General features: G+C 53.7%; 1 protein-coding gene across 2 annotated transcripts in view; it reads left to right on the top strand.

Moving 5' to 3' along the window:
• Nucleotides 1–7,453: 7,453 nt before the first annotated feature.
• Nucleotides 7,454–25,660, top strand: part of MLLT6 (MLLT6, PHD finger containing) — a 42,571-nt gene continuing 24,364 nt past the window's right edge. Inside the window, exons 1-7 of one of the 2 annotated variants that reach the window (XM_027722463.2) lie at nt 7,454–7,598; nt 12,762–12,841; nt 17,269–17,323; nt 18,847–18,956; nt 19,450–19,553; nt 20,724–20,817; nt 22,119–22,223. In XM_027722463.2, coding sequence (XP_027578264.2) covers nt 7,490–7,598; nt 12,762–12,841; nt 17,269–17,323; nt 18,847–18,956; nt 19,450–19,553; nt 20,724–20,817; nt 22,119–22,223 — 657 coding nt within the window. In that variant the 5' untranslated portion in view covers nt 7,454–7,489. Of the gene's footprint in view, nt 7,599–12,761; nt 12,842–17,268; nt 17,324–18,846; nt 18,957–19,449; nt 19,554–20,723; nt 20,818–22,115; nt 22,224–25,660 lie in introns of both variants that reach the window. The other variant, XM_027722462.2, reaches the window with a different exon arrangement.

Here is a 25,660-nt window from a genome sequence, read left to right as displayed (position 1 = left end):
AACTCATCCTGTAAGTCACCACACAGACACATGACTAAAAGCAGAGTCGGTGATAAATCACCGAAATTATCAGTAAAGGACACAGTTTCTTCCTCTGGGACATAATTAGGGCATTTATAGTTCATAGGCATCTCAGAGCAGTCCATGCAAATCTCTCAAGAGCAGTGGTGAAGGGCCAAAGGGTTGATTACGTTTTCTTTTCCGTCCCTGCAGCCCTTACTAAGCCCAGAGCTGCTTGAGGAAGATGAGAAGTGCAGCTGCCTCAGCCCCCACGGGCCTGCAGCCCCCCTGTCCCACACCAGGCCCCCTCTGTCCCCCACCCCACCACTCCTGGGAGGCTTTTGGGGCTCAAAGGCCTTTGGAGGGGTTGTAGTTTTGGGTAATTGTAGAATCACAGAATGATTTGGCTTGGAAGTGACCTTTAAAGTTGTCTGTAATGTCCAGTGCCACCCCCTGCCAGGGGCAGGGACTCCTTCCACCAGCCCAGGTTGCTCCAAGCCCCGTCCATCCCAACCTTGGGCACTTCCAGGGATCCAGGGGCAGCCACAGCTTCTCTGGGCAACCTGTGCCAGGGCCTCCCCACCCTCCCAGGAAAACGTTTCTTCCCAACACCCAGCCTGAATCTCCCCTCTTTTAATTCAAAACCATTGCCCCCTGTCCCGTCCCTTCAGGTCCGTGTCCCAAGTCCCTCTCCAGCTCTCTTGGAGCCCTTTTGGGCACTGGAAGGGGCTCCAAGGTCTCCCCAGAGCCTCTTCTCCAGGCTGGACAATCCCATCTCCCTCAGCCTCGGGGGAGGGACGTGGGGAGGGATGGATGGATGGATGGATGGATGGATGGGTGCAGGGAGAGATGAAGGGAAGGACACAGGGAAATGTGAAGGGAGGGAAAGGTGCAGGGAGAGATGAAGGGAAGGACGCAGGGAAATGTGAAGGGAGGGAAAGGTGCAGGGAATGATGGAGAGCCAGACGCGCTCCCGGGATGTGCCTCCCCTGTGCCGCCTGTAGGGTGGGCGAGGGGCGGTCCGGGCCCCCCCTTCCCCTCTCCCCGCGCTGCCCCCGCTTCCTGCCCGGCTCCCGGTGCCGCCGGGGGCAGGATGTCGTTGCCTGAACCTCAGCGCTGCCGTTCGCAACCCGAAAAGCCGCCGAGGGTTTCCTGTCGCTGCCGACGGGGCTTTGCGAGCCCCGCAGGTTCCCAGCCCCGCAGCCCCCCGGGCTGGCTCACCTGGGCAGCTCCACCCCAAATCCAGCAGCCCCACCGGAGCTTCAGCACCGCCCCCGGGGGATGCCAGGGCACAATTTTTGGGAAGCAGGAGGGGTTGGGGTGGGAGCTGCCAGCCCTGGGTGCAGAGCTTGTGCAGCCCCACGAATCACTTCCCGTGATGGATTCCACTTGGCAGGCTGGGAAACAGCTTGAGAAATCATTATCTGCACATCCAGAACGGATGAAGAGGTGCTTTGGGAGGAAGGGAGGAGGCAGCCTGGCCCAGGGCAGGTTTAGCACCGGCCCCTTGGCGTGGCAGTGGCAGTGGCAGGGAGGGATCGTGGCCTTCACCCCCATCCCTTCACCTCCCCGTGCTGAGGGACCTGCCCAGCTCGGCGGATTTTCAGCCCTGGGAAGAAAATCCCAGCCTGGAAGGAGGCCTTGGGTTTGTGCCGTGGCTGCAGGGCTGACACTTCATGTTTTTTACCTCGGGTTTCCTGTCTTAGAGGCAGTTTCCAAGAGCCAAGCCAAGAGCTGAGCACCCGACTGCGAGCCGAGCTGATGCAACGCTCTGAACTCACCCGAGGACGTCAGAGCAGAGGGTTTAATTAAACTGCTTTGGGAAGCAATTAAGTGAGAGCAACTGGTGGGCACGGGGGCAAAGCTTCAATTACTGCCGAGGATTCTTTCAGGGCGTTAAAAACGCAGGAATGCGAGGGAAAAGTCCCAAGGCACAAAGGGGAACAGGTGCCTAAATCCCACTAAAGAGAAAATAAAAATCTGTTTCTGGTTATTAATCCCCACTTTGACATCAGGATCCAGGACCTGGGGCTGTGAAGAACCCCCCCGGAGGGTGGAAATGCTCTCCCAAATCCTTGGTCCTGCTCCGTGTCATCAGTTTGGGAGCACCAAGAGGTGGGAGCAGCTCCAAACCTGGTTTGGTTTTTAAACCCAGGGCATCTGATTTGGATGTGAAAACTGAACTTGAGGAAGCCTAATTCCAGCCTCCTTAAAAATCCTCTTGGTTTCTGGACACAGACCACATCACTTGGCTCTGCACTAATTGTTATGTACATTCACTGCCTAATGTAAATAATAATAATAAACCCCATAATATGACACTAATCAGCCCTTGGCTCTGCCTCCCCGTGGGGAATTAGCCTAATTAGTCTCTTGAAGTTGCTTCCAAAGCCGTGTTTATGGGATTTTGGGACTCTCCCGTTAGGTTTGTTAAGCTGGACGTGTTTTAGGGATGTTCCTCAGCTCCCTGGGCTGAAGCCCAGCCTCTCTTTTGCAGGAAGAAGGGAATAAACAGCTAAACCCCCCGAAATACGTGACCCACAGGGATCCCAGAGGGAGAGGACAGTGAGGAAAGTGGGCTGGGAAGTGTCACAAACACGGGTGGGGCACGAAAACGTGGGAGTTTGGGGCTTTTAGGGCGAAAGGAGAGGGAGCAATTCTAACAATCCCTTAAAATATTTCCACTCATAAATTTAATCCAGCACCAAAAAGCGAATTTGTCATCTTCCTGACCTACCACATGAATCAGTTTTAGTGTTTTGAAGGCCTCAAAGCCACGGAGACAAACATGATCCACTGTCTTGTTTGATTTAAGCTGCTGCAAGGGGGGGAAAGGAGCTCTTTCAATCACTGCTTTTTTTCCCTTCCTAAGTCATTAATGGCACGATTTCCCTTCAAAGTCGTTGATGACATCACTGTTTCCTTTCCAGGCCCTTAATGACATTGTTTAATGAATAATAACTTGCTCTTCTGTCTCTTCTTGCTGCTTTTTTCGGGACAAACAACCCCAAAAGTGCTCTGCAGTGGGGAGTTGCTCCAGCAAAGGGGGGAAAATGAGGCACAAAGGGAGGAAGTGACTTGTCCAAGGGCAGAAAATTCCTGACAAAGCAAAGCTGGGAGTGTGGGAGTGTGTGTGTGTGTCGGGCTCTTGGCTTTCTTCACTCTCTGAATGTTCCTGTGGGTGTTTGTATGCCAGAAATGCAGCTTTTAGCCCACGACAAAGGCCAAAATAACCCATCTGATAAACTGCTAAGTGCCTGCTCAACGGTCCACTCTGAAAATTGAAAGAAGTAACCAGGATTTTCACCCCTTTCACCCCCCCCCCCACCTGTGAAAACGGACCTTTAGTTGCCAGGGAACGAAATCAGGTTTTGGTGGAGACAAAAGGAAAGAGTTTCTGTCCTTTAAAAACCCACTAGAGAGGAAAAAAAACCAAACCCAGAAGTCTCTTCAGCAGAATTATATGTGGGATAGGCCAAAAATGAATTTGGGTGAAGTTTTGTGTAGGGCAGTGAATCACAGGTGATGACTTGTTTCTAACACCACCATCATTCTGGTTTTAATCCCTATTACAATTTAATCCCTATTACAATTTAATTCCTATTACAATTTAATCTCTATTACAATTCCTATCAGCTGTGATGGTGGAACACGCAGAGATCTGATCAAACCCCCTTGATCCTGGAATGGGGCAGAAGGTGGGATAAAATGTCATTCCCTGCTTGAACAACCAACAATCCAAACAGAGAAGAAGGGGGAAAGCAAAATAATTCACCTGAGGCCTTTGCAGGAGGGCAGTGGAAGCCCCTGGAGCCCGAATTCCCAGATTTTCAGGATTCCCTGCTGTGGATTATTTACCTCTTCAAGGAAGGACTTTGGAATCACTTTGAAATTGTGACCACCATAAACTTTCCCGATGTTTTGAGCCCCCACAGTATCCAAAACAAGGGATGCAGAGAGAAAAGGCTCAAAAGCAAAGCTTTAAAGGAAGACAAACTAAATTATTTAGCCTTAAATAATGTGCATAAATAATGTGTGGAGACTCCTCTCTGTGCTGGTTTTGCAGGGAGGTGAAGGAGCTCGATGTATCCACGGGGGTGAGAGGGATGAAAGCTGGGCCTGAAGTGGGAAAACAGCCTCCTGGAAGGGATGTGGTTTGGAAAACTCCTGGATTCTGGCACGTTCTCCCCGGTGGCTGCAGCTGGCAGAGGATGAGCCATCGCTGCTGTGCCCTGTGGAGCCCACCCTGCTGTTCCAGCTGAGGGATTTAGACTCTAAGGCAGCAGTTCCTGCTGGTGACTCCAAGGAATTTGGCTGCCTGGGAAGGATTGCTGCTCTCATCCTCACCATTCCCTCTTTCTCCAACCTGCCTGGGAGGAATGAGGTAAAACCTGAAGGAGCAAAGGGGTTCGTGGAGCAGAGACACTGATTTGTGTGGGTGCAAATAGTGAGTTTTAGCCCTGCTTGGCTCCAGATAAATCACAGTCCTCGTTCCTGATAAACCCAAGGGATGGTTTCCCCAGAAAGAAGGGAAGGGAGAGCCTTCATTCCCAGGAAAACCTGTTGGAATACTGTGCAGAGAGGCAGCTTATCAAGTATTTGCATCCCAGTGTTCCCCTTTGTGTAAGCCAGGCCAGAAACACCACTCTGACACTGCTCAGTGCTTAAATTCCCTGAGAGCAGGTGGAATTATCACAAGAAACATAAACTTCCTTAATTCTCATTCTTGCCCTTAACACAGGACGTGTGTATTTTACAGATAAAATACCTGAAATATGAATAATCTGTAAAACACAACGTTGTGGCCCTACAGTCTATAGGAGCCTTTTATTTATTGTGTCTCAAGAATTTCCATGTCAGGCACTCGATGTTCACTAAGTTTATGTCATTTTTAAATAACAATTAAAGTAAATGCAAAGGATCCCCCTGAAAATGAGAGATCATTTGTAACCAAGACTCAGACAAGGCTCAGAGTTCTGGTGAAGGAGCCTGTGGAGGAGCCAGTTCCCTCATCCACGATTTTCAGGATGGAGCAGTAAAGGACTAAGTTTAGTAACAACTTCTGTAGCTTCTGTCTGTAGTTACAACTGAGATGCTCAAGGGAAGCAGTTCCCACGAGTCAGTACTTTTAATTTTGCCTCCCCATATTAAAAGCACCGACTGATGAAACAACAACCACCATAAATTAAATACCTCCAGGTCTCAGCTTTCACGGCTTTCACTTCCCCCCCCTCCCCAAAATTTTTCTCAGGAAACCTCTGTGCCCTTTCCTCCCCGGCCCAGCCTCCCCTCACCGCGGGGATTAGTTATGTAAATCGGGATTTAATCCCCTAAAGGCAAATTTGCAGTTCAAGTCCAAGTGTCTCCGTGGCCAACTGGAACCGAGACCGTCAGGGCTGGGTGGATGTTCAGCACTTTGTCCTGGAGTCTAAGACAATTCCTAAACCACAAGGATCTCCTCCAGGTTACAAAGGCAACCAGCCAGATCTCTTCCCCCTCCCCACACCCCTTTTTTTTTGCTTTTAAACAAGCTGGTAACACAATAGATAAAAGGCAAGGGGGGGGGGGGGAAAGAGGGGGGAGAGGAGGGGAAACCCTCCCAGAAAAAAAGTGAGCTAAGGCTGAGTGAATTCCCAGCAATGTGGTGACCGTATTGTCCGCCCCTGTGGCTCTCAAAGGAGGGGGATAAAAGGAAGAACAGCGTCCCAGCAGGAGGCTGCTCGGGGAGCCGTCTGCCTTCCAGCCCCTGGATGTGACGCTTGAACAGGTGCCATCTAAAGGATGCTTAAACCGGTGATTGTGGGGCTGAGCGATGGGTTTCCTCTCCGAGGAGAGGGGTTTGTTTGAAAAGAAACTGTATTATGGGGCAGGCTGACCTTCCAAAGTCCACCTGTGGCAGGGGAGGCTGGGGCAGGAGGGGCTGGCCAGGCTAAAAGGGCTGACACTGGGTCTGGTCTTGTTTAAACTGTTGTAAATCATAAAATCACGGAGCATCCCGAGTTGGAGAGAGCCATCAGAGTCCAGCTCCTGGGCCTGCAGAGGGTTAGGATTCCCAAGAACCCACGGGAACTGTTCCTGCTTTGGAATCTGAGCGCTCTCAGGCACGTGGGATGGAGGGCAGAGGGAGCAGGGTGGCTCCAGGGAATCCGTCCCTGTGAGACACGTCCATCCCTCCTCAGCACCGGAGCTGCCAAGGGCTCATCCTCATCATCATGAGGATGGCAGCACCAGCAAAATTCCCTCCCTGCCGGGTCTTCCTCTGCCAGGAAGAGAAAGACACAAGGTGTGTACAGGAGGAGGACACTGGTGTGCACAAACCAGCAAACAATTGTTCCCTGCTACATTTCCCACCGTTTCTTTGCCCAGTCTGGCATCGGGCACTTCCTTTTTTTTCATGAGCACGGTGTGCTGGCGGGGGGAGGACGCACAGGAGAGATGATGAGACCCCTGGGAGCTGCTCTGTGTGTTCTCAGGTAGATGATTTCAGGGAGAGCCTGAGCTGTAGGAACATGATACACGGACTTTTGAGGCCTCTTTTCAAAGATTTGTCGTTTTTGTGCTCCTTTTTTTGGGTTTTCCTCATTTCTCCATGAGTGTTCTGGATGACGTGTCCAAGACAAGGGTGATGCTGTGTGGACTTGGGAGGTGCAGGAGCAATCCCACACAGAGTTATTCCCTATATTTTAGGATGATTTCTTTTTACCGGTTTCCAGCTGATTTCTGACACTCGTCCTGCTGGGGACAAACCCCCTCCAAGGGGGGGGACATTCCAAGATAACAAAACAGGTGCCAACGGGTTAAAAGCTCTTCCCGAAGGAGCTGGGGGAGCAGGACAGCCGGTGGCGCTCGCGGAGCCCCGATCCGTCAGCGCGGAATTGGCGAGATAATGGGATTTTGCGGAGCGGTCCCAGCTCATCCCTGCGGAGCGATCCACGTTCGCTCGGCTCGGGCGCGCATCCAGCGGTTTTGCACACGCGGGTGTGCAAAGCGGAGGGGGGGGTGGTGGTGAATAAAAACACAAAACCCGCCGGCGGAAAGGGGGTGGAAAAAAACCCAAACAAACCAACAAAACAATTAATGTCGCGCGGCTCCCCCCCCGCGAAGCGACGGCCGGAGAGCAAACGCGCCCGCCCCAGCCGGAGTGTGATCCGTGAACCGCAAATTTTACCGGGGCGCGCGGGCGGCGCGGCCATGATTGAAGGCGGGGGGGGGCCCGTAAATGTCTGTGGTGGGGCCGCGGCGCGCCCGCCGCCCCCGCGACACCCCCCCCATCCCCGGGACCCCCCTCGCCTGCACCCCCCCCATCCCCGGGACCCCCCGGCCCGGGGGTCGCACCCCCCGAATCCCCCCCCCCGGGCTCGGTGGAAGCAGGGAGGGGGCAGCGCGGAGGAGGAGGAGGAGAAGAGGAGGAGGAGGAGGAGGGAGAGCAGGAGGAGGAGGAGTGTGCGCGTAGAGGGAGGCGGGGGGGGAAGGAAACCCTCATGGAAGTATGAAGGAGATGGTGGGAGGCTGCTGTGTCTGTTCTGATGAGCGGGGCTGGGCGGAGAACCCGCTGGTGTACTGCGACGGGCACGGCTGCAATGTGGCGGTGCACCAAGGTAAGCGCCGGGCACCCGCACCCCCCCGGCCCCGCGCCCCCCAAAACCCACCGGGCACCGACACCCCCCTCCCCCTTCCCCCCAAAACACCGGGCACCCCGGGGAGGCCGGGGATGGAGGGGGGGGCTGCGCGGGGGGGTGGGGGGGGGCTTTGTTTTAAGCCCCATTGTTCCGAATAACGGTGTCGCCGCGGGGCCGGAGCCGCGCGGGAGCCGCGGGGGCAGCGCGGGGGGCTCGGGGGCAGCGGGGGAGCCCCCGAGGGGGGACACGCGCATCTCCGGGGTTTGGGGGGTCGTTACCGGGCGGGGGGAGTTTCCCCGGGGCTCTTTCCCCCTGCCCGACCCCCCCCCCCGGTGCCCCCGCGGAGGTTTTTTTTTTGGGGGGGGGGGGGGTGGGCAGCGCCGCAGATGTCCCCCCTCGGGTCCGGGGCCGTCGGGGGATGGCCCCGGGTAACCCCCGGGGGTGGCGGCGGGGCCCGGAGCTGCTCCTGCAAGGGCAGGGAGGGAGGGAGAGAGGAAGGCAGCCGTCCTCCTCCTCCTCCTCGCAGCGCGACACGGGCTATTTTGCATTTTAAATGACTCCAGCACGCCCCTAACACACGGTATCGGGCCGGAAAGTTTGTCCTCGGGTGTCTGAACAAAAAAAATACGAATTAAAATAGGTATTTGCGTTCCGTTCCAAGCCGGCAGAAAGGCGCGGTGATTATCCTGCTTGGTTTGTTTGGAATAACACGAAGGTTTCTGGGCTCATCTGGCCTGTCTGTTTTCCCATCTATTATTATCCCATCCATCTACCAGCACATCTCCAGCCTCTTCCTGCACACTCTCCAGCCATTCCCGATGCTCGCTCCTGGTTCTTCCGGCTGCCCGTGGGTCCTGCTCTGTCCCTGTCCCCGGGTCCTGCTCTGTCCCTGTCCCCGGGTCCTGCTCTGTGCCTGTCCCTGGGTCCTGCTCTGTCCCTGTCCCCGGGTCCTGCTCTGTCCCTGTCCCTGTGTCCTGCTCTGTCCCCGGGTCCTGCTCTGTCCCTGTCCCTGTGTCCTGCTCTGTCCCCGGGTCCTGCTCTGCCCCTTCCTTGGATCCTGCTCTGTCCCTGTCCGTGGGTTCTGCTCTGCCCCTTCCCTGGATCCTTCTCTGTCCCTGGATCCTTCTCCGTCTCTGTCCCTCTCCCTGGGTCCTTCTCTGTCCCTTTCGTGGGTCCTGCTCTGCCCCTTCCCTGGATCCTTCTCTGTCCCTATCCCTGGGTCCTGCTCTGTCCCTGTCCCTGGATCCTTCTCTGTCCCTGTCCCTGGATCCTTCTCTGTCCCTGGATCCTTCTCTGCCCCTTCCCTGGATCCTTCTCTGTCCCTGTCCCTGGATCCTTCTCTGTCCCTTCCCTGGATCCTTCTCTGTCCCTGTCCCTGGATCCTTCTCTGTCCCTATCCCTGGATCCTTCTCTATCCCTGTCCCTGGATCCTTCTCTGTCCCTGTCCCTGGGTCCTTTTCTGTCCCTCTCCCTGGATCCTTCTCTGTCCCTGTCCCTGGATCCTTCTCTGTCCCTGTCCCTGGATCCTTCTCTGTCCCTATCCCTGGATCCTTCTCTGTCCCTTTCCTGGATCCTTCTCTGTCCCTGTCCCTGGGTCCTGCTCTGTCCCTGTCCCTGGATCCTTCTCTGTCCCTATCCCTGGATCCTTCTCTGTCCCTTTCCTGGATCCTTCTCTGTCCCTGTCCCTGGGTCCTTCTCTGTCCCTGTCCCTGGATCCTTCTCTGTCCCTGTCCCTGGGTCCTGCTCTTCCCTTCCCACTGTCAGTGCAGGGGCTGGAGCAGGACCTTGGGTTTCCTTCTGCTCCCCGTTTTTGGTGTGTCCCTGCTCAGGGCTGCAGTCAGGAGTCACAACCAGGTGACTGAAGGGGAGGTAAATGAGGCAGTGATCTCACAGGGGTTTCTCTTCACCCAGAGGTGACTCTTGGGTGTCTGTTGTCATGGAATCCCAGGATGGTTTGGGCTGGGAGGGACCTTAAAGCTCATCCAGTGCCCCGGGCAGGGACACCTCCCACCAGCCCAGGTTGATCCAAGCCCCGTCCAACCCGGCCTTGGACACTTCCAGGGATCCAGGGGCAGCCCCAGCTTCTCTGGGCAACCTGTGCCAGGGCCTCCCCACCCGTGAATTCCTTCCCAATATCTGCTCAAAATCTCCCCTCTTTCCATTTAAAGTCCTGGGGGTGCCTCCGAGTGACCCGGCAGGACAAGGGGCTCTCCAAAAGGACATTTATTTTCATTTTGCTGATGTAATTCTTCCCTTCTTCCCCTAACTCATCAAACCCTATGCTAGAGAACGGGTTTCTCCACCCCTCTCTTTTAATTTTTTTTGGAGAGGGAGATGAAGGGCTTTGGCATCCTTATGCCCATTCCCAAAAACATGAACACCTGTGTGTGCTGGCAGGAACAGTTCCCGAGGGTCAGGAACAGTTTCAAAGATGCAGGAACAGTTTCAGAGGGGCAGGAAGAGTTTTAAATATTCAGAAGAGTTTCAGGGGAGCGGGAAGAGTTGGAAATATCCAAGAAGAGTTTCAGAGGGGCAGGAAGAGTTTTAAATATTCAGACCAGTTTTAGGGGAACGGGAAGAGTTGGAAATATCCAAGAAGAGTTCCCAAGGGTCAGGAACAGTTTCAAAGATGCAAGAACAGTTTCAGAGGGGCAGGAACAGTTTTAAATATCCAGAACAGTTTCAGGGGAGCAGGAAGAGTTTTAAATATCCAAGAAGAGTTTCAGGGGAGCAGGAAGAATTGGGAATATCCAAGAACAGTTTTAGGGGAACGGGAAGAGTTGGAAATATCCAGGAAGAGTTTCAGAGGGGCAGGAATAGTCTCAGAGAGACTGTTTTGTGTAGCCAGTGCACAGTTTGTGCTGAGTTTGTGCGTGTAGGAAGCACAACAGTCTATTTAGGTCTGGTAAGAGTCTTTCAGGATGTAATAATTCATAAGAGTGGAGCAGTGTGTGATGGATGTTCTCAACCCTCTTTCTGAGCCTGCTCAGCCCCTGGCAGTGGTGTGGTGTTTTTTTGGTAGGTTTTTATTTCTTAAATAGAAACAAACCACTGCAAGGAATCCTCTGGCTCGTGTGGTGTCACTCCGTGCCATCACACACGGGTTGGGTGTCTCTTTGTGCTGCCTGAATATCCACAAAAACCAGAGTTGCCTTTTGAAATGATTGTGCAGCTCAAGAAAGAGCCCTGTAGTTTTTTTTAAAAAAAAAAGCCTGTAGCTACATATTAGGGCTTAGGTTCTTAAAGATATCAGCCCCGTTTCTGTGCTGGTGCTTAAAGATCTTTCCAGGGAAAAAAATCAAGATGTGAAGATGGGAAATGGAGGCTTGGATAAGGTAGTGAGAAACATTTTTAAATTGCATTTTCGACTCGTGTTCTGCATTTTTTTCCCCCCTCCTTGTTTTCTTCCTCTTCGAAGCAGAATCTTTCCAGTTTAAAAAAAAAAAAAAATATATATATATATAAAAAAGGCAGAACATGCAGAACATGAACAAAACCATCTGATGGGAAATGGAGACTCTAACAGGACGGTTAAGAACACTTACAAATCTCATTTTTCAGCTCATGTTCTGCATTTTTTCCCCCTTGTTTTCTTCCTTGTTTTCTTCCCCCTTTGAAGCAGCGGGCACAGAAGCTCGTGCTGGCTCCAGCTGAGTGCTTGTTTTTTGGCCCTGAGCCACTGCTAAAGATGGACCCAAGCAGGCTCCTCTGGCAGGGCTTTCAGGTCCTTTCCATTTCCCTGGGCCTTGGCAGCTCCTTCCATTGAACTCCACGATTCCATTTGTTTTTCCCCCCCGGGGCTGATGTGGGATAATGGACTTTAGGGAGGTGGAGGGAACCTGCTGGGGGTCGGGGCTGGGGCTGCCCCCGGGGGATCATCCCGGCACTGCCTCCAGCAGATGCTTTGCCCAACCCAGTTTCAAGTGTCTGGAAGGACTGGGATTCCCTTCCAACCACCAGCTTGTGCTTGAAGGAATAAGGAAGGGGCGATTTGTTCTTTGCTTGGAGGTGGAATAAAGGAGGGATAATTTGTTCCTCCCTCCCTGGGAGGCTCCCAGACCCTCCCCTGAGAGGCACAGCTTCGATCCTTACGCTGCCTCTGTGGCTTTAAACCCACCTGTGTGGTGGCCAAAAGCCCTTTTAGGGTCAGAAACGCTTCTTTTGGGACTCACAACGACCATTCTTGGATGCTTAGAGGGGGAATATCACCGAAGAAGGTGGAAAGCCTTCAAGCAGCAGAGATGGGAGCTGGTTTTAAAGCTGCAGAGAGGGACCCTGAGAGCACCAGGAGTGATGTAGGAAGCCAGAGGGGCTGGATAAGGCTGGATAAACCCAGCAGTTCTGTTGGGATATCAGCTGGAGAGTTGTGTTCACACAGAACCTGTTCCCAGCAGGAGTTGTAGGAAACCTGAAGCTGGACTTGATGCTCCTTGTGGGTCCTTCCCAGCTCAGGTTATTCCATGATTCTGTGAATTCCCTGGTCCTGGAAGCTGCTGGAGGTGATGTGCAGGTGGAGGGTGAGCAGGGTGAATGGGAATTCCGGTTGGTGTCCCTCTGAATTCCCACGGGGATGATTCCCCTCGTGACGCTGAGATTTTTATCTTAGTCCTGATTGTGCTTTAGGTGCTTCCTGTCATCCGTGTCACCAGTTTAATGCTTGGATCACTGGAAATGGCACTTGAAAAGTTAAAAAGTAAAAAAATGACATTTGTGTTCACTGGGCCAGAATCAAGCACAGCTTCTGATTCGCTCCATTCCCATCTAGGCCAGATTTTCATGGGAGCTTTTCGTGCTGGACCATGGGCTTATCTGAAAACTTGAATGAATGTATCACACTGGACCTCTTGGAAACAGCTGAATGGGGTTGGAAACTGGAAATGGGAGTAAAATATGTGTTGCACACGTAATTTTTGATTTTGTCACCTGTCTCTGAGCAGTAACAGCTCCCACAGACACGGAATCATGGAATGGTTTGGGTTGGAAGGGACCTTAAAGCTCGCCCAGTTCCACCATGAACAGGCCACCTTCCACTGGAGGAGGTTGCTCCAAGCCCTGCAAAACTTTTATACACACCCAAGAAATGAAACAGTCGATGTAAAGATGGTCTAATGAAGTCTTTTTTTCTTGCTTTTTTTCCCCCAGCTTGTTATGGAATTGTCCAGGTCCCCACCGGCCCCTGGTTCTGTCGGAAATGTGAATCCCAAGAAAGAGCCGCCCGGGTGGTGAGTTCAGTCGAGCCTGGAGACCTCAATCTTCCAAAAAAAAAACAAACTCATGGCATTCTTCTCAAAGGGTTGTTTTTTTTTTTTTTCTGCTCAGCTCCTCGGGAAGTTTTGGGGAGGAGGGAAGTTGGCATCACCTGAGATCATGTGCTGGGTCGGCTTTCACACCTCACTCACAGAACCGTGGGGTGGTTTGGGTTGGAGGGCACCTTAAAGCCCCTCCAGTGCTCTTTGGGATCATCAGCAGGTGATGATCATCCCCCTGCAGCACAGAAAGTCTCCTGAGCTGTAAAACAGCAGAGAGAGAGACGACAGGAAGAGGGGCTGTTTCTGTCTCGGTGGCAGTTTAAGAGCAAAGAGCCCTTTCCAAATGTTCCTCATTAATTCCGGCATTTCCCGGTGAGGCAGGAGGGTGGGAGCAATCAGGCCAGGCCTGGGCTGTGTGGCCAAGTTATTTGTGCAGTAAACAAGGCTGGGGGGTTTATGGCACAGCAGCTTCTCTGCCAAGAGCTCCCCACGTGAGCCCTTATCAGATTCAGCGGCACCAACCAGCTGCTGAGGCTCTGGAACGGGGCACTCGTGCCAGGGATGCTGCTTTTCCTGCCCTAAATCAGGGGAGGGGTTGGCTTGGAGGGGACCTTCAAGCTCACCCAGAGGCAGGGATGCCACTCACTGCCCCAGGTTGCTCCGAGCCCCGTCCAAGCCGGCCTTGAACACTTCCAGGGATGGGGCAGCCACAGCCACCAAAATGTGGGATAAATCCGGGAGAGCTTCTCCCCTTCGCTTCCCGGAAGGTGGGTTTGAGTTAAACTTTGGCTTCCCTTCAGCACAGTCAGCACAAGCAGGGTTTGCTGATGGCAGTGCTGAGCTGGTTGAGCTGAGTTTGGGGTGCACACCCGGGAAGGGGACGGGGGTGACCTCGGGATCCCTCTCCGGATCCCTGGATCCGCCCGGGCCGGAGCTCCCAGCCCGCTCCAGCCCAGCTGGGCTCTGCCTGCTGCACTCCAAAACTTTAATCTGGTTCACAGATGGGCGAAGAACTTGGCAGGGATGAGTGGATGGGGGAATTAGGGATCCACAGCCACGCTTCCCACACGGCATTAACCCCTTCCTGGCTGCAGGCAGGGCCGGGCCCTCGGCCCTTTGCCCGCCGGGAGCTGCTGCTTTTATGTGCTCTGCAGTAAAGATTAAATGTGTCTGTGAGTGCTTTTACATCCTGCAGGTACTTCCATGGCAGGAATTTGGGTCTCATGGGCCTCCTTGCCCCGTGCACGGGGAAGATCTTCAGCTTTCCAGCTCGGTGTAAAGTCCTTGGACACACGAGTCCTCCTCACCTGTGCTCCTTGTGACTTCTTTTTTTCTCTCCCCATAACTTCATGCACCTCAAACTGCCTCCAAGGCGTCAGGAAAACAACATCCCTGCGGGTGGCTCCTGATTTTAACCCCCCCTGGGTGGGTTAAATCTGTTGGGCAGCCCGTGGTGGGTGTCAGAGCTGCCCTTCAGCCCCGTGGTGTTCAGCCCTAATAACTGAGCAGGGATAATCTTCCTCCCCGGGCAGGGCTGGGGGGGTGGTTTCCTATCTAAATCCCTCACCTTTTCAGCTCAGCACCAGCAGTCATAGCAACAGACACGCAGATGGGGAAACACTTAAAAAGAACCGGGCTCTTTGATGTAGGAGCAGCGTGAGCAGAGTGAGGGGAGTGACTCGGGTTGTGTGAGATCTGTGAGTGGCTCTGCTGCTGGAAACAGGAGCTCTGGGGCTGGGGAAGTTGGGGCTGTCCAGCCCTGGGAAGAGGAGGTTGTGTGGAGACCTCCCAGCACCTTCCAAAGGATCCAAAGGGAATCTGAACAGCAAAGTGTCTGAGGAAGCACCTGGAGAAGGAAACCAGAGAGGGACTTTCGTCGGGAACTGGAGTGACAGGACAAGGGGGAGTGGGATCAAACTGAAAGAGGGGAAATTTAGGTGAGATATATGGAAGAAATTCTTCCCTGGGAGGGTGGGGAGGCCCTGGCACAGGTTGCCCAGAGAAGCTGGGGCTGCCCCTGGATCCCTGGAAGTGTCCAAGGCCAGGTTGGATGGGGCTTGGAGCAACCTGGGAGAGTGGAAGGTGTCCCTGCCCATGGCAGGGGGTGGCCCTGGGTGGGCTTTAATGTCTCTCTCTGTGATTCTAAAACACGTCTGGGTTGTGCTCTGTGCAGGGGGTGACCCTTCCCCTGCCCTGGGGTTTCCCTGCTCCTCCCTGCCCGGTTTCCTCCAGCTCTCCAAAGGCACTCTGGGCCTGCAGACACTGCCCTGAGGACTCTGAGGCAGAGACGCTGCTCTTTGAGCACAAACCACACAAAACCAGCAGCAGGATGAGCTGATGTTTGTATTTCTTTCATAATGACTGTGTGGCCGACTCCTGTGAAAAACAACAGTGTTTTTCTTCGCACATCTGCCTTCATAGAAGGTTCTTAAGGCAGCTCTGGCCATAACAAATGCTAATTTCCTTGGCTAAATATTGATAGTTTTGCTTTCAGAATGAGATATGGAGGCAGGGAGGGTGTTGCAGTGCTTGGTGTGTGCTTTAAAACACAGTTTTGATTTCTGCACCGTTCATTTCCGTGTCTCATTCATATTCCCTTCAAAAGATGGGCTCCATCCCCTTTTTAGCCGTGGGAAGAGACCTCAGGAGCCCTGAACTTCCAGGCAGGGCTTTCACTTGGTAGATCCCAGACAAGCCCCGGGGGGATCAGGAGCTTTAAAACCTTCCCCGTCTCAACCTGCTTTAAATCAACCAACCCCCCCCCCCCCTAGAGAGCTGCAGTAAAACCCCCGTGCCCGTGCAGGTGGGATAAGAGGCAGAGGTGCCCTAATCCCTGCTCCGGGTCCCTAAAGGATGCTGCGGCTGCTGGGAAGGGCTGGAAAGCCCAGCCCATCCACTTTGTAATCCAATGGGCTGGGAAGCCCCGGGAGCCGGGATGGCCGGAGGGCTCTCGTGTGAGGATCATGTGAAGGCTTTAGCTGTCATTTCGAGGCAGGGCTATTAAAAGTCCTGTGTGGGGCCGATGGAGCTGTTAACCCCTCTTGTTACAATCAGAGCTGCGCTAATCGCGTGGTGGGAGAGCGGCTTTGATCTGAGGGCGGAGGGAGAGCGGAGGGGCCTTTTCAAGTGCAAATTTCTTATTACAGTGTCTCGGTTAACTCCCTTCTTGTTCTCTCTCTCGGCTCTGCCGGGCTTTCCATAGTAATTGTGGGAGCCCGGACCTAACCAGCGAGAAACATCTCCTGTGGCCGTGCCTCTCCGTCCTAAACTTGCTGAGTTGCAGGGAAAGGGAGATGGATTTTGTCCCCTCCTCACTTATTTAACGCTTGCACATCCCTGGAAGTGTCCAAGGCCAGGTTGGACAGGGCTTGGAGCATCCTGGGCTAGTGGAAGGTGTCCCTGCCCATGGCAGGGGGTGGCACTGGATGGGCTTTAAGGTCCCTTCCAGCCCAAACCACCCCACGATTCCATGACCAGTTGTTGCTCAGTAAACTGGTGGGTTTTGGCACAAGGATCCCCTGCCCTGTCACACTCACTGCACCAAAGCAACGACAGCAGAGAGCACCAGGTCCAACATCTCACTCTTGACACCAGACACCTCATTTCAAAACTTTCTGAGGAAGCACATTTTTCACAGAAAAGCAGTTTCTGTTTTGCTTTGGTGTTTCAGCAAGTCAGACCTTTCTGTCGGGGAAGGGAGGGGTTCAAACCCCCAGGTTTTTGGGCCTTTCTTAAAGTCAAAGAAGGCAGAAAGCACGTGGAGATTTTCCCTGAGTGATGCTGTGAGAAGACAGTGTCTGTTTTTGGAGGCAGCTCAGCCTGGGAGGAGCTCTCAGGGCTGGCAGTGTGTTCACCCAAGTGTGAAAAAACACCCCAAAATTACCCTCACGCCCTCCCCTCCACACCTCAGCCTTTTGGGGTTTTTGGGGGGGGGGTGGTGTCACAGGGTACCCTCCCCCCAGTCCTGCAAAAATGCCATGATGGCCTCACCCACCGGTCATGGGACTGGAAAAAAACCACCACCAGAGAAAAGGAGAGGAGGAAGGAAGGAAAGAGGCAAAGATAGATGGTGGCTTCTTTTTATTTGCCTTCTGCTCTCTGAGTCACGACTTTCAGTTTTGCTCCCCGACCGCAGAGCCTCAAACTCGTTCTGAAAAAGCCCCCGTGGAGTCAAGGTTCACTTTGGGCCTGGGCTGAGGCTTTAAATACCTCAGTCAGGGCGATGTTGAGCTGTGTCAGGGCACCTCTTTGCACCCAAACCACGCTCAGCCCTTCTCCCCCTTCCCCTCTTGGAAAGCGGCCTCGGTGTTCCCGAGCGGGCTGGGAACGAATCATCTCTTTTGTGCCCCCCTCTGCCCCTCAGAGCTTGGGTTAATCTGTTGTTTCTGCTTCGTTTCAAGAGGTGTGAGCTGTGTCCCCACAAAGATGGAGCCCTGAAACGCACGGACAACGGGGGTGAGTAGCTGGGATGGCCCCGGGTGGAAAAGCAGGGGAGGGAAGGCTGGAGGCTCCAGAGGGATGAAACTCTGCCTTTTCCTTGTAAACTTTGCTTCCTGAAGCTTCTCCCTGGGGAGAAGACCTTTCCCTGGAGGGGGGGACCTGCCTGACCTCGGGCTGGCTCTGAAGCACAGCCCTGAAATGTGTGATTTTGGGGGTTTGACCTCCCAGGAGTCGTTTCACAAGGGGTGCTGTGGAAGTTGCTGAGTTCTTTGCACAGTGATCCCCGAGTTCTCAGAGCCTCAGCACCGAGTCCCCATCCCAGGGTGCAGGAAAGATGTTTTTCCATGCAGGATTTCCCTGCTCATGGTTGGAGCTTCTCATCCTCAGGTGCTGGGAAGTCCTGTTCCAATGGTCAGAGCCTGTAGCTCTCGGTGCTCCTGACTGGGAATCAAACCTCATTGTTCCCAAAACCTTATTTTTCGGGAAGGCCTCTGCACCTGCCTGCCACTTAAAGAGTGAAATTAGGCAAGGAGGTCTTTGTCCTGATAAATCCCATATTTGGAGAGTGCTGAGTCCACAATATTTTGTGGAAGCATCTTCTGGAGCTGGTTACAAATGCCAAGAGCCTTTAATGCAACACAAACATTGTGTTGGGGGATTGTTTTATAATATTTATAATAATATAACATCTTCTTCCTGCTGTGTTATGACATGGTGTGGCCAGGTCTGTTACAGACAGGCCCTAGGGCTGTTACAGCCATGCCACTGTACAGAGTTGTGCAGCCCAAGGACTGGCAGTGCTGGATGATCCCATCATCCTGGAGTTTGCTTCCCCCTGCCCAGGTGAATCCATCCTAATTCTCACTAAATCCTCCTGGTGCAGAACCCACACTGGTTTGGATCAGCCCCCCAAACACTCCTGCCCTTCCAACCCTCTCGTTCCTGCCCTGGCCAGATGGAATTTCAACTTCCAAGTGTGATTTTTGGTGGATTTAGATTCTAATCTAACCGGGCTTGCTGAAAAGCTGCCTCCTCTCCCCGTTGATAAGAGCCCATAAAGGGAGCTTTGTTCCCAGGGGCACCTCCAGCCTGTCCCTTCAGCATCATTTACTGCCTGGATGCTTTCCCTGGGCTGGGTTTTGTCTGTCCAACCTGTCCCTTCAGCATCATTTACTGCCTGGATGCTTTCCCTGGGCTGGGTTTTGTCTGTCCAACCTGTCCCTTCAGCATCATTTACTGCCTGGATGCTTTCCCTGGGCTGGGTTTTGGCCCTCGAGTCCTGAGGGGGTGCTTTTAAGAACCACCAGTGCTGCACTTGTCTTTTCCCCAAGAAATCTCTGCTTGCTCAGTTAATCTGCAGGTGGTATCTGTCTGTTAGGATTTGCTTCCTAACCAAGTTCCAACAAGCACGTTTCAAATCCAACATCTCCCTTAGGCTGGCTGCAATCCTACACTCCCTTTCCTCCTCTCCTGTTTGGGTTGGAGGCTCTTTTTGGGGTGCCCTGTGTGACCCTCTGGTGTCCCCTTTGCCCCCCCAGGCTGGGCCCACGTGGTGTGTGCCCTGTACATCCCGGAGGTGCAGTTTGCCAACGTGCTCACCATGGAGCCCATCGTCCTGCAGTACGTCCCCCACGACCGCTTCAACAAGGTGAGACCCGGCTTTTTGGGGGGCTCAGCTCGTCCCCCCACGGCTCCTGGCTGGGTTGGTTTAGCTCCCAGGAGCTCAGAGCCCTTTTAGAAACACCTGGCAAAGGGAATCCCTGTGTTTGCAAGCGACCTGTTGGTCCTCTGTGTCTCTCTTCCCCGAATCCCTGCGGCCCGAGGAGTCTCTTGGTGGAGCTGGGGGGTCGTGTGGTGGTTCTTCCACGTTTTGATTGGACACAGTTGGGTTTTCTTGGGGGAAAAAGGAAGAGATTTTGTGTGTTTTACTGAGAAATAACGCAGAGCTCTCACAGCAGGGAGACAACCTGCCCTAGTGGAGGTGTCCCTGCCCATGGCAGAGGACAGAGGTGACCTTGAAGGTCCCTCCTGACCCAAACCACGATGCCACGAGATGTCTGGATGCAGAGTTATGGGTTCCTGGAGGCTTTGTCGCCTGTTAAACAGCACTTTTCCTATTTTTTTCTTTTTTTTTCCCCCAGACCTGCTACATCTGTGAGGAGCAGGGCAGGGAGAGCAAAGCTGCCTCTGGAGCCTGCATGGCCTGCAACCGGCACGGCTGCCGGCAGGCATTCCATGTCACCTGGTGAGTCCTCAGGCATTCCATGTCACCTGGTGAGTCCCCAAACATTCCATGTCACCTGGTGAGTCCCCAAACATTCCATGTCACCTGGTGAGTCCCCAAACATTCCATGTCACCTGGTGAGTCCTCAGGCATTCCATGTCACCTGGTGAGTCCCCAAACATTCCATGTCACCTGGTGAGTCCCCTCAAACATTCCATGTCACCTGGTGAGCATTCCATGTCACCTGGTGAGTCCCCAAACATTCCATGTCACCTGGTGAGTCCCCAAACATTCCATGTCACCTGGTGAAACATTCCATGTCACCTGGTGACATTCCATGTCACCTGGTGAGTCCTCAGGCATTCCATGTCACCTGGTGAGTCCCCAAACATTCCATGTCACCTGGTGAGTCCCCTCAAACATTCCATGTCACCTGGTGAGTCCCCTCAAACATTCCATGTCACCTGGTGAGTCCCCAAACATTCCATGTCACCTGGTGAGTCCCCAAACATTCCATGTCACCTGGTGAGTTCCCAGCCCACATTCCATGTCACCTGGTGAGTCCCCCTGGGAACACCTCCTGCTTTGGCTGCTCAGGTCTGAGACCACCCTCCCTGGGTGCTGTGGGGACTCAGGTTCCTCCCCTGGGGTCACTTTGGGCCAGAGGTTTCTCCTCCTTGCTCAGCTGGGGAGGGGAAGTTCTGAGGTTTCTCCAGGGAGCTTTCCCTGCTCAGAGCAAGGTTGGGGATTTCCCTCAGGCTCTGTGGAATCCAAGAAGGGAAGGGATGAGTCACAAGCCAGGAATGTTCCTTCCCCAGCAGAGCACATGCAGGAGGATCCTGTCGTGTGCAGGTTGATACCCTCAAGTACCCTCAGAGCCTGAAAACAACATTCCCCATCAGCAGAACGGGGGGATTCCCTGCTTTACATGGACTCTTGGCTCCTGAGATGCCTTTGTTGGAATTATTACCCATCTCCCAGGCCTCTCCTCAGAAAAAACCAAAACCTGCAAGAGAAACTGGTAGAAAAATATTGACAGTTTCAAAGATCTCGACATGAATTAAAACAGGGCCAAGCAGAACAGGGAACTTCCAGCCCCTGCCCTGGGTATCCTGAATTATTCTTTGCCCTTTTTGGTGGTGTTGGCTGTCCCAGTTCTCTTTATCCTCCTGCTGACTGCCTGTGTTTCAGTGCACAGATGGCTGGGCTCCTGTGTGAAGAGGAAGTCCTAGAAGTCGACAATGTCAAATATTGTGGCTACTGCAAGTACCACTTCAATAAAATGGTGAGTTTTTCTTCCTCTCCGCGATGGAATTTCATTTTTTTTTTGTCACATAAAAGGCATTGGCTCCATCTTTTAGGTTGGGTCTGTGCTCAGAGCAGTGAGACATGCCAAGAAAACACAAGCAAGGCTGCAGCCAGCTTCCCCTTTCAGCCATTCACTCTGAGTTACTCCATAATTGAGATTAATTAGCAGTTTTGCGTTTCTGTAGCATCTTTAAAGGCGTTTTCCAAACTAGGGGTTGAATTATTTGAATTTCTCCCCTCAGTTTTGGCTTTCCTGACCTGCTCTGGGTCCCGGGGAAGCAGAGCAGCCGGGAGGTTTGATGCTCCAGGGCTTTGATGCTCCAGGGAATCAGGGCTATGGCTCAGGCACCCTCAGCACGAGGGCAACACAGAACAGCCAGAGCTTCTCCCTCAGGACACAGCCAGCCCAGAGTCACTCGGATTTTGAGGGATATTTAGGGCAGAGGATTTCTCCTGGTAATTACAGCGTGAGAGGGAAGAGAGGAACCCTTCTCCTGTTCTGCATGATGAGCAGACACCTTCTGTCCCCCCTCCAGCTGAAAGGAACCTTCATCCTCTCCCTGCAGCTCCATCCCAGGGGCTCCTTTGCCACTGGCCTTTCCCACTTCCCTTCCTGCTTGTCAGCACTGTCACATCCAGTGAGGGATGTCCCTCAAATCCACCTGGAGGGCACCTCTCCTGCCCCTGGGTACCCGTGTCTGGCCCCAGTGTGGCTCTGTGTCGGGTTTCCTGGTGGTCACACAGCCAGCAGGACCTGGGGGGGGTTCCTGGGGTTGGCAAACAGGGAGTGAGTCCTTCCTTCCCCAGGGATTCCTGGGGTTGGCAAACAGGGAGTGAGTCCTTCCTTCCCCAGGGATTCCTGGGGTTGGCAAACAGGGAGTGAGTCCTTCCTTCCCCAGGGATTCCTGGGGTTGGCAAACAGGGAGTCAGTCCTTCCTTCCCCAGGGATTCCAGCTCAGGACTGAGAGTTCAGGAATAACAACACTGCTGCTACCACTTCCCTGGATAACAGGGGGGGTTCTTGGAAGCTGGGCCTTCCTTGGACAAGTGTCCTTGGGCCACCAGGAACTGAGGATTGGGAGAGCTGGATCTCTGTGCTGTTTATATCCGTGGAATCCCGGAGTCAGGAACCCGGCTGGGTTTGCCCCCGGCATGTGGGAGACAGACCATTTACTGTAACTTTGCTGATTGAAACAGTGAAACCTGGGCTTGATAACACTCTTTCCTCTCTCTTTTTTACCCCCTCCACCTGCTGTCCTCGCCCACTTCCCTCAGAAGACCTCACGGCACTCTGGGAGCAGCTCCTTCATCGCCGGGAGGAGGAGTCGCTCCACGTCCCCCACCCAGGAGAAACACGTGTCCCACCACGACAGGCCAAAGAAGGTAAGATCCACGTGGGATCTGCTGGTCCAGGGAGCCACAGCCACGAGGGGAACAAGGGGAAGAGTGGTTTGAAACACAGCAGCTCGAGAACCGGAGGTCGTTGTCCTCAGATCCCCCAGTCTTAAGTTTTAAAGGACAAAAAAATGCTGATTAGTGCCCAGCAGGTTAACTGCAGGCAAGAACAATAATTAGTGTAAACTAGGGAGTGTTTTGTTAGTCAGATTAACCAGCCACAGGGTTCTGGTCTACCTGTGAAAATTAAGTTAATCTCCATTAAACAATTATTCGGAGGAACACCGAGTGCCAGGTCTGACTGGGGCGAGAGCTGTTTAACTCTGCTGGTTAAGGTGTGCTCCTCAAAACTGCTGCAGGGTTACAGGGCACGTTAACAGCACACCAAGGTTCATGATTAACCAACTGGCTCACGTGACAAACGCTCATATTTCAAGGAAAAGCAGCAGGGAATGTGTAAGGCAGAGCCCCGGCAGGTTCTGACAAGGGGCTGTGCCAGAAGAGATGAGGAGGCCAGAGGCTCCTGTGTGGTTGTTATTTATAACAACAAATAGCCCCAAAAGGCAGGACATGTGGGATGTTTTTTTGAGGGTTTGGGTTCTAAGGCAGGTGGCAGCAGAATAAAGAATCTTTCCTGCCCCTTGATGGGCACGAATTTTGCAATGTGAAAACCCCACCACACCGTGGATCTAACCCTCCCTTCCTTCAGCTCGAGGCCATTCCCTCTTGTCCTGTCACTCCATGCTGTTGTCCAGAGTTCCTTTAGCTGCTGGAAGGTGCTATAAGCTCTCCCCAGAGCTTTCTCTTTTACCAGACAACCTCTGGTTATGTTCTACTCCAGTCAAAAGCCACATTTCCCTTGCACAAACACAGCTGGTGACGTCCCTGTGAGTCCCAGCAGGAATCTTTTCATTCTGCCTGTTTGCTCCCTTTGGTTTGTTTTTGTCCTGTTGCACTGGGCATCCACAGCATGTAAATCATCTGGAGTGGGAGTGACAGTGACCCACATCCCAAAAGCAGCTCCCCAGCTCTCTGGTGGGTTCTGTGGTCTAGGCCTGATGGATCTCAGCCCAATCTCCAGAGGCCGAGGGCATCCAGGCTTTCCAAAGGCAGTGTGGCCATCACTTAATGTGACTGACACTGCCCAGCTGAGAGCCCATAAATCCTCTGGGCAGGAAAGACAGCTCTGCCTTTATTTACAGAGGTTATCCCACAACATCCAGCTTGAAACGCTGCCCACCCCGGCCAGGAGGAGCTGGGAGAGCTGCCCAAGCCCTACCTGATGCTTGGGCAAACAAGGAAACCTCAATCCCAAAGAGTCAGGAAATATCCTGCCCACGAGGGCACGGGGAGTGTTTGCTCCTCTTGTGTGTTCAGCTGCTGGCAGAGGAGGAGGAGGGAGGGAGGGAGGGAGGAAGAGCATCTGTGCCAGGGTCAGGGAACGCTTGGCACAAGGTGCTGGGTTGTACTGGAACGTGCTATTTTTATCCAGCAGGCCGAGGGAGGAGGGAAAGGGCAGGATCAGGGTGATTGATGGGGGTTTGGAAGGCTCAGCTGGAATTATCACTGACAGAGCCAGGGCTGGGGCTGCTCCGGGGTTGCTGTGTTTGCACAGTCACGTGCCTGGCAGGTAGAGCGGGGGCTGCTCCCAGATTTGCTTGGAAAAGCAGGTCAGCACCAGGGGGAGAGCGAAAACAGGAGGAATAGGGGGTTATTTATAGGCTCCCAGAGGCTCCTGCCACTATTGTTAGCTCTGGGTTCCTCCCAAAACGTGCGGGGACTCCGTCTGGTCTCGCTGCTGCCTCCCCGCTCCCCCTCCCGAGGCTTTGGAGGCAGCAGATCCCGTGGAGGCCCCTTCCAGGGCTGGGATTGCTTGGCACGAGTGCAAAACCAGCTCCTTCCACTCGGGGAGGGGGAGTGGGCACGGGCAGGGGCCGAGGGGGTGGGCAGGGTGAGGAAGGCGCTCGCAGCTTCCAGGGGTGCCCGGGGGGTTTGCAGGTCTGGGAGCAGTTTTTGGAGTGCAGGAGGAAGGTCTGGGAGTGTGCAGGAGGAAGGTCTGGGAGTGTGGCAGTGTGGGGACAGACCTTTGGGAGGGTACCCAGAGCAGAGCCAGCCCTTCCCAGCCGGGCTGGGAGTACGTGACCAGCCGTGCGTGATCTAATTGCACGTGTTCCCCTGGAACTGGGAGTGCTCCTGGAGCACAGCAGCTTTTCCTTGAGCCTGTCCAGCTGTGCAGCTGCCTGGGCACGTCCTGCTGGGGCTGGAGGCGATGCCAGGAGCTGGTCACTCCTGGGTGAGCAGAGCACGGTGGGTGCAGCCTCACCTGGGCTGCAGGTGCTCCGTTGGCTCAAACTTTACCGAGGAAAACTCGGAGTTAACGACTGAGGAGGGGCTCAGCAGTTGGGATTTGGGCTCCTAAGCCCCGCTGTAATTCCAGGGTTTGTGAAGAGTCTTGTTCTCAGCAGAACAAGGGACAATTGTGACATGGGACTGCACGTCAGCCTCACACCCCCCGCCTCTTGCAGCATTTCCCAAGCGTTTCCTTCTGTGCCGGCCTTAAAAATGGGAAAGCTGCAGCCTCTGGGTTTTCCTCAGGCCTTATTTTCTTTATTTCTTTGGGGCTGGTATTGCTGTGTGTGTGTTTGTGTGTGTGTGTGCTCTGTGCCCTGTGGGAGCCTTTGCAGGGTTGGTTTGTTTTAAAAAAAGAAAGACTTGAAAAAAAGAAGAGAAACAATAGCTAAATACCAGGGATGACGCACTCGGGGCACGAATGGAGCACAGATGTTCTGTCACCTATTTTGTCTGCTTGAAAAAGTTGCCACAGGCCTTGGAAATGAAATTTGCCCCTCCAGGAGCAGGCAGGAGCACAGGCACTGCTGTGTTTTTTGGGCATGTCCCAATCCCAATGTGTTTTTGGAGGGAGACACTTGTCCGGTGTTGTTCTTAGGGAACACCTGGAATCCCTAAGTAAAATCAATCAGCTTGTAATTGGGATAATGGAACACTGCAGGGAGATGAAAAGTCTCTGTCCAGGAACACAGGAAAGAGGGAGTGCTTATAGAATCATGGAATCATGGAATGGTTTGGGTTGGAAAGGACCTTAAAGCCCACCCAGTGCCACCCCCTGCCATGGGCAGGGACACCTCCCACCAGCCCAGGTTGCTCCAAACCCTGTCCAACCTGGCCTTGGACACTTCCAGGGATCCAGGGGCAGCCACAGCTTCTCTGGGCAACCTGTGCTGAAATCTAATCCCAGTGGGTCTCCGAGGGGCTGGTGACAGAGGTCTGCCCTGGAATTCTGTGTCCACACAGGCACAGAGGGCAAAGGGATGCTTTTTTCCTGTAGCTGCTTGCATGGGTCTGTTGGGAGCACACAAAGCCTGGAGAGGGCTGGCTGTGTGTCCTGCTGGAAAACTCTCACACAC

This window comes from Pipra filicauda, unplaced genomic scaffold (genome assembly GCF_003945595.2).
Source record: "Pipra filicauda isolate LSUMZ 115617 unplaced genomic scaffold, ASM394559v2 scaffold615_size277210_pilon, whole genome shotgun sequence".
Classification (NCBI taxonomy): domain Eukaryota; kingdom Metazoa; phylum Chordata; class Aves; order Passeriformes; family Pipridae; genus Pipra; species Pipra filicauda.
Note: the sequence above shows the minus strand (reverse complement) of the source record. Positions and strands in the feature narration are given on the sequence as shown.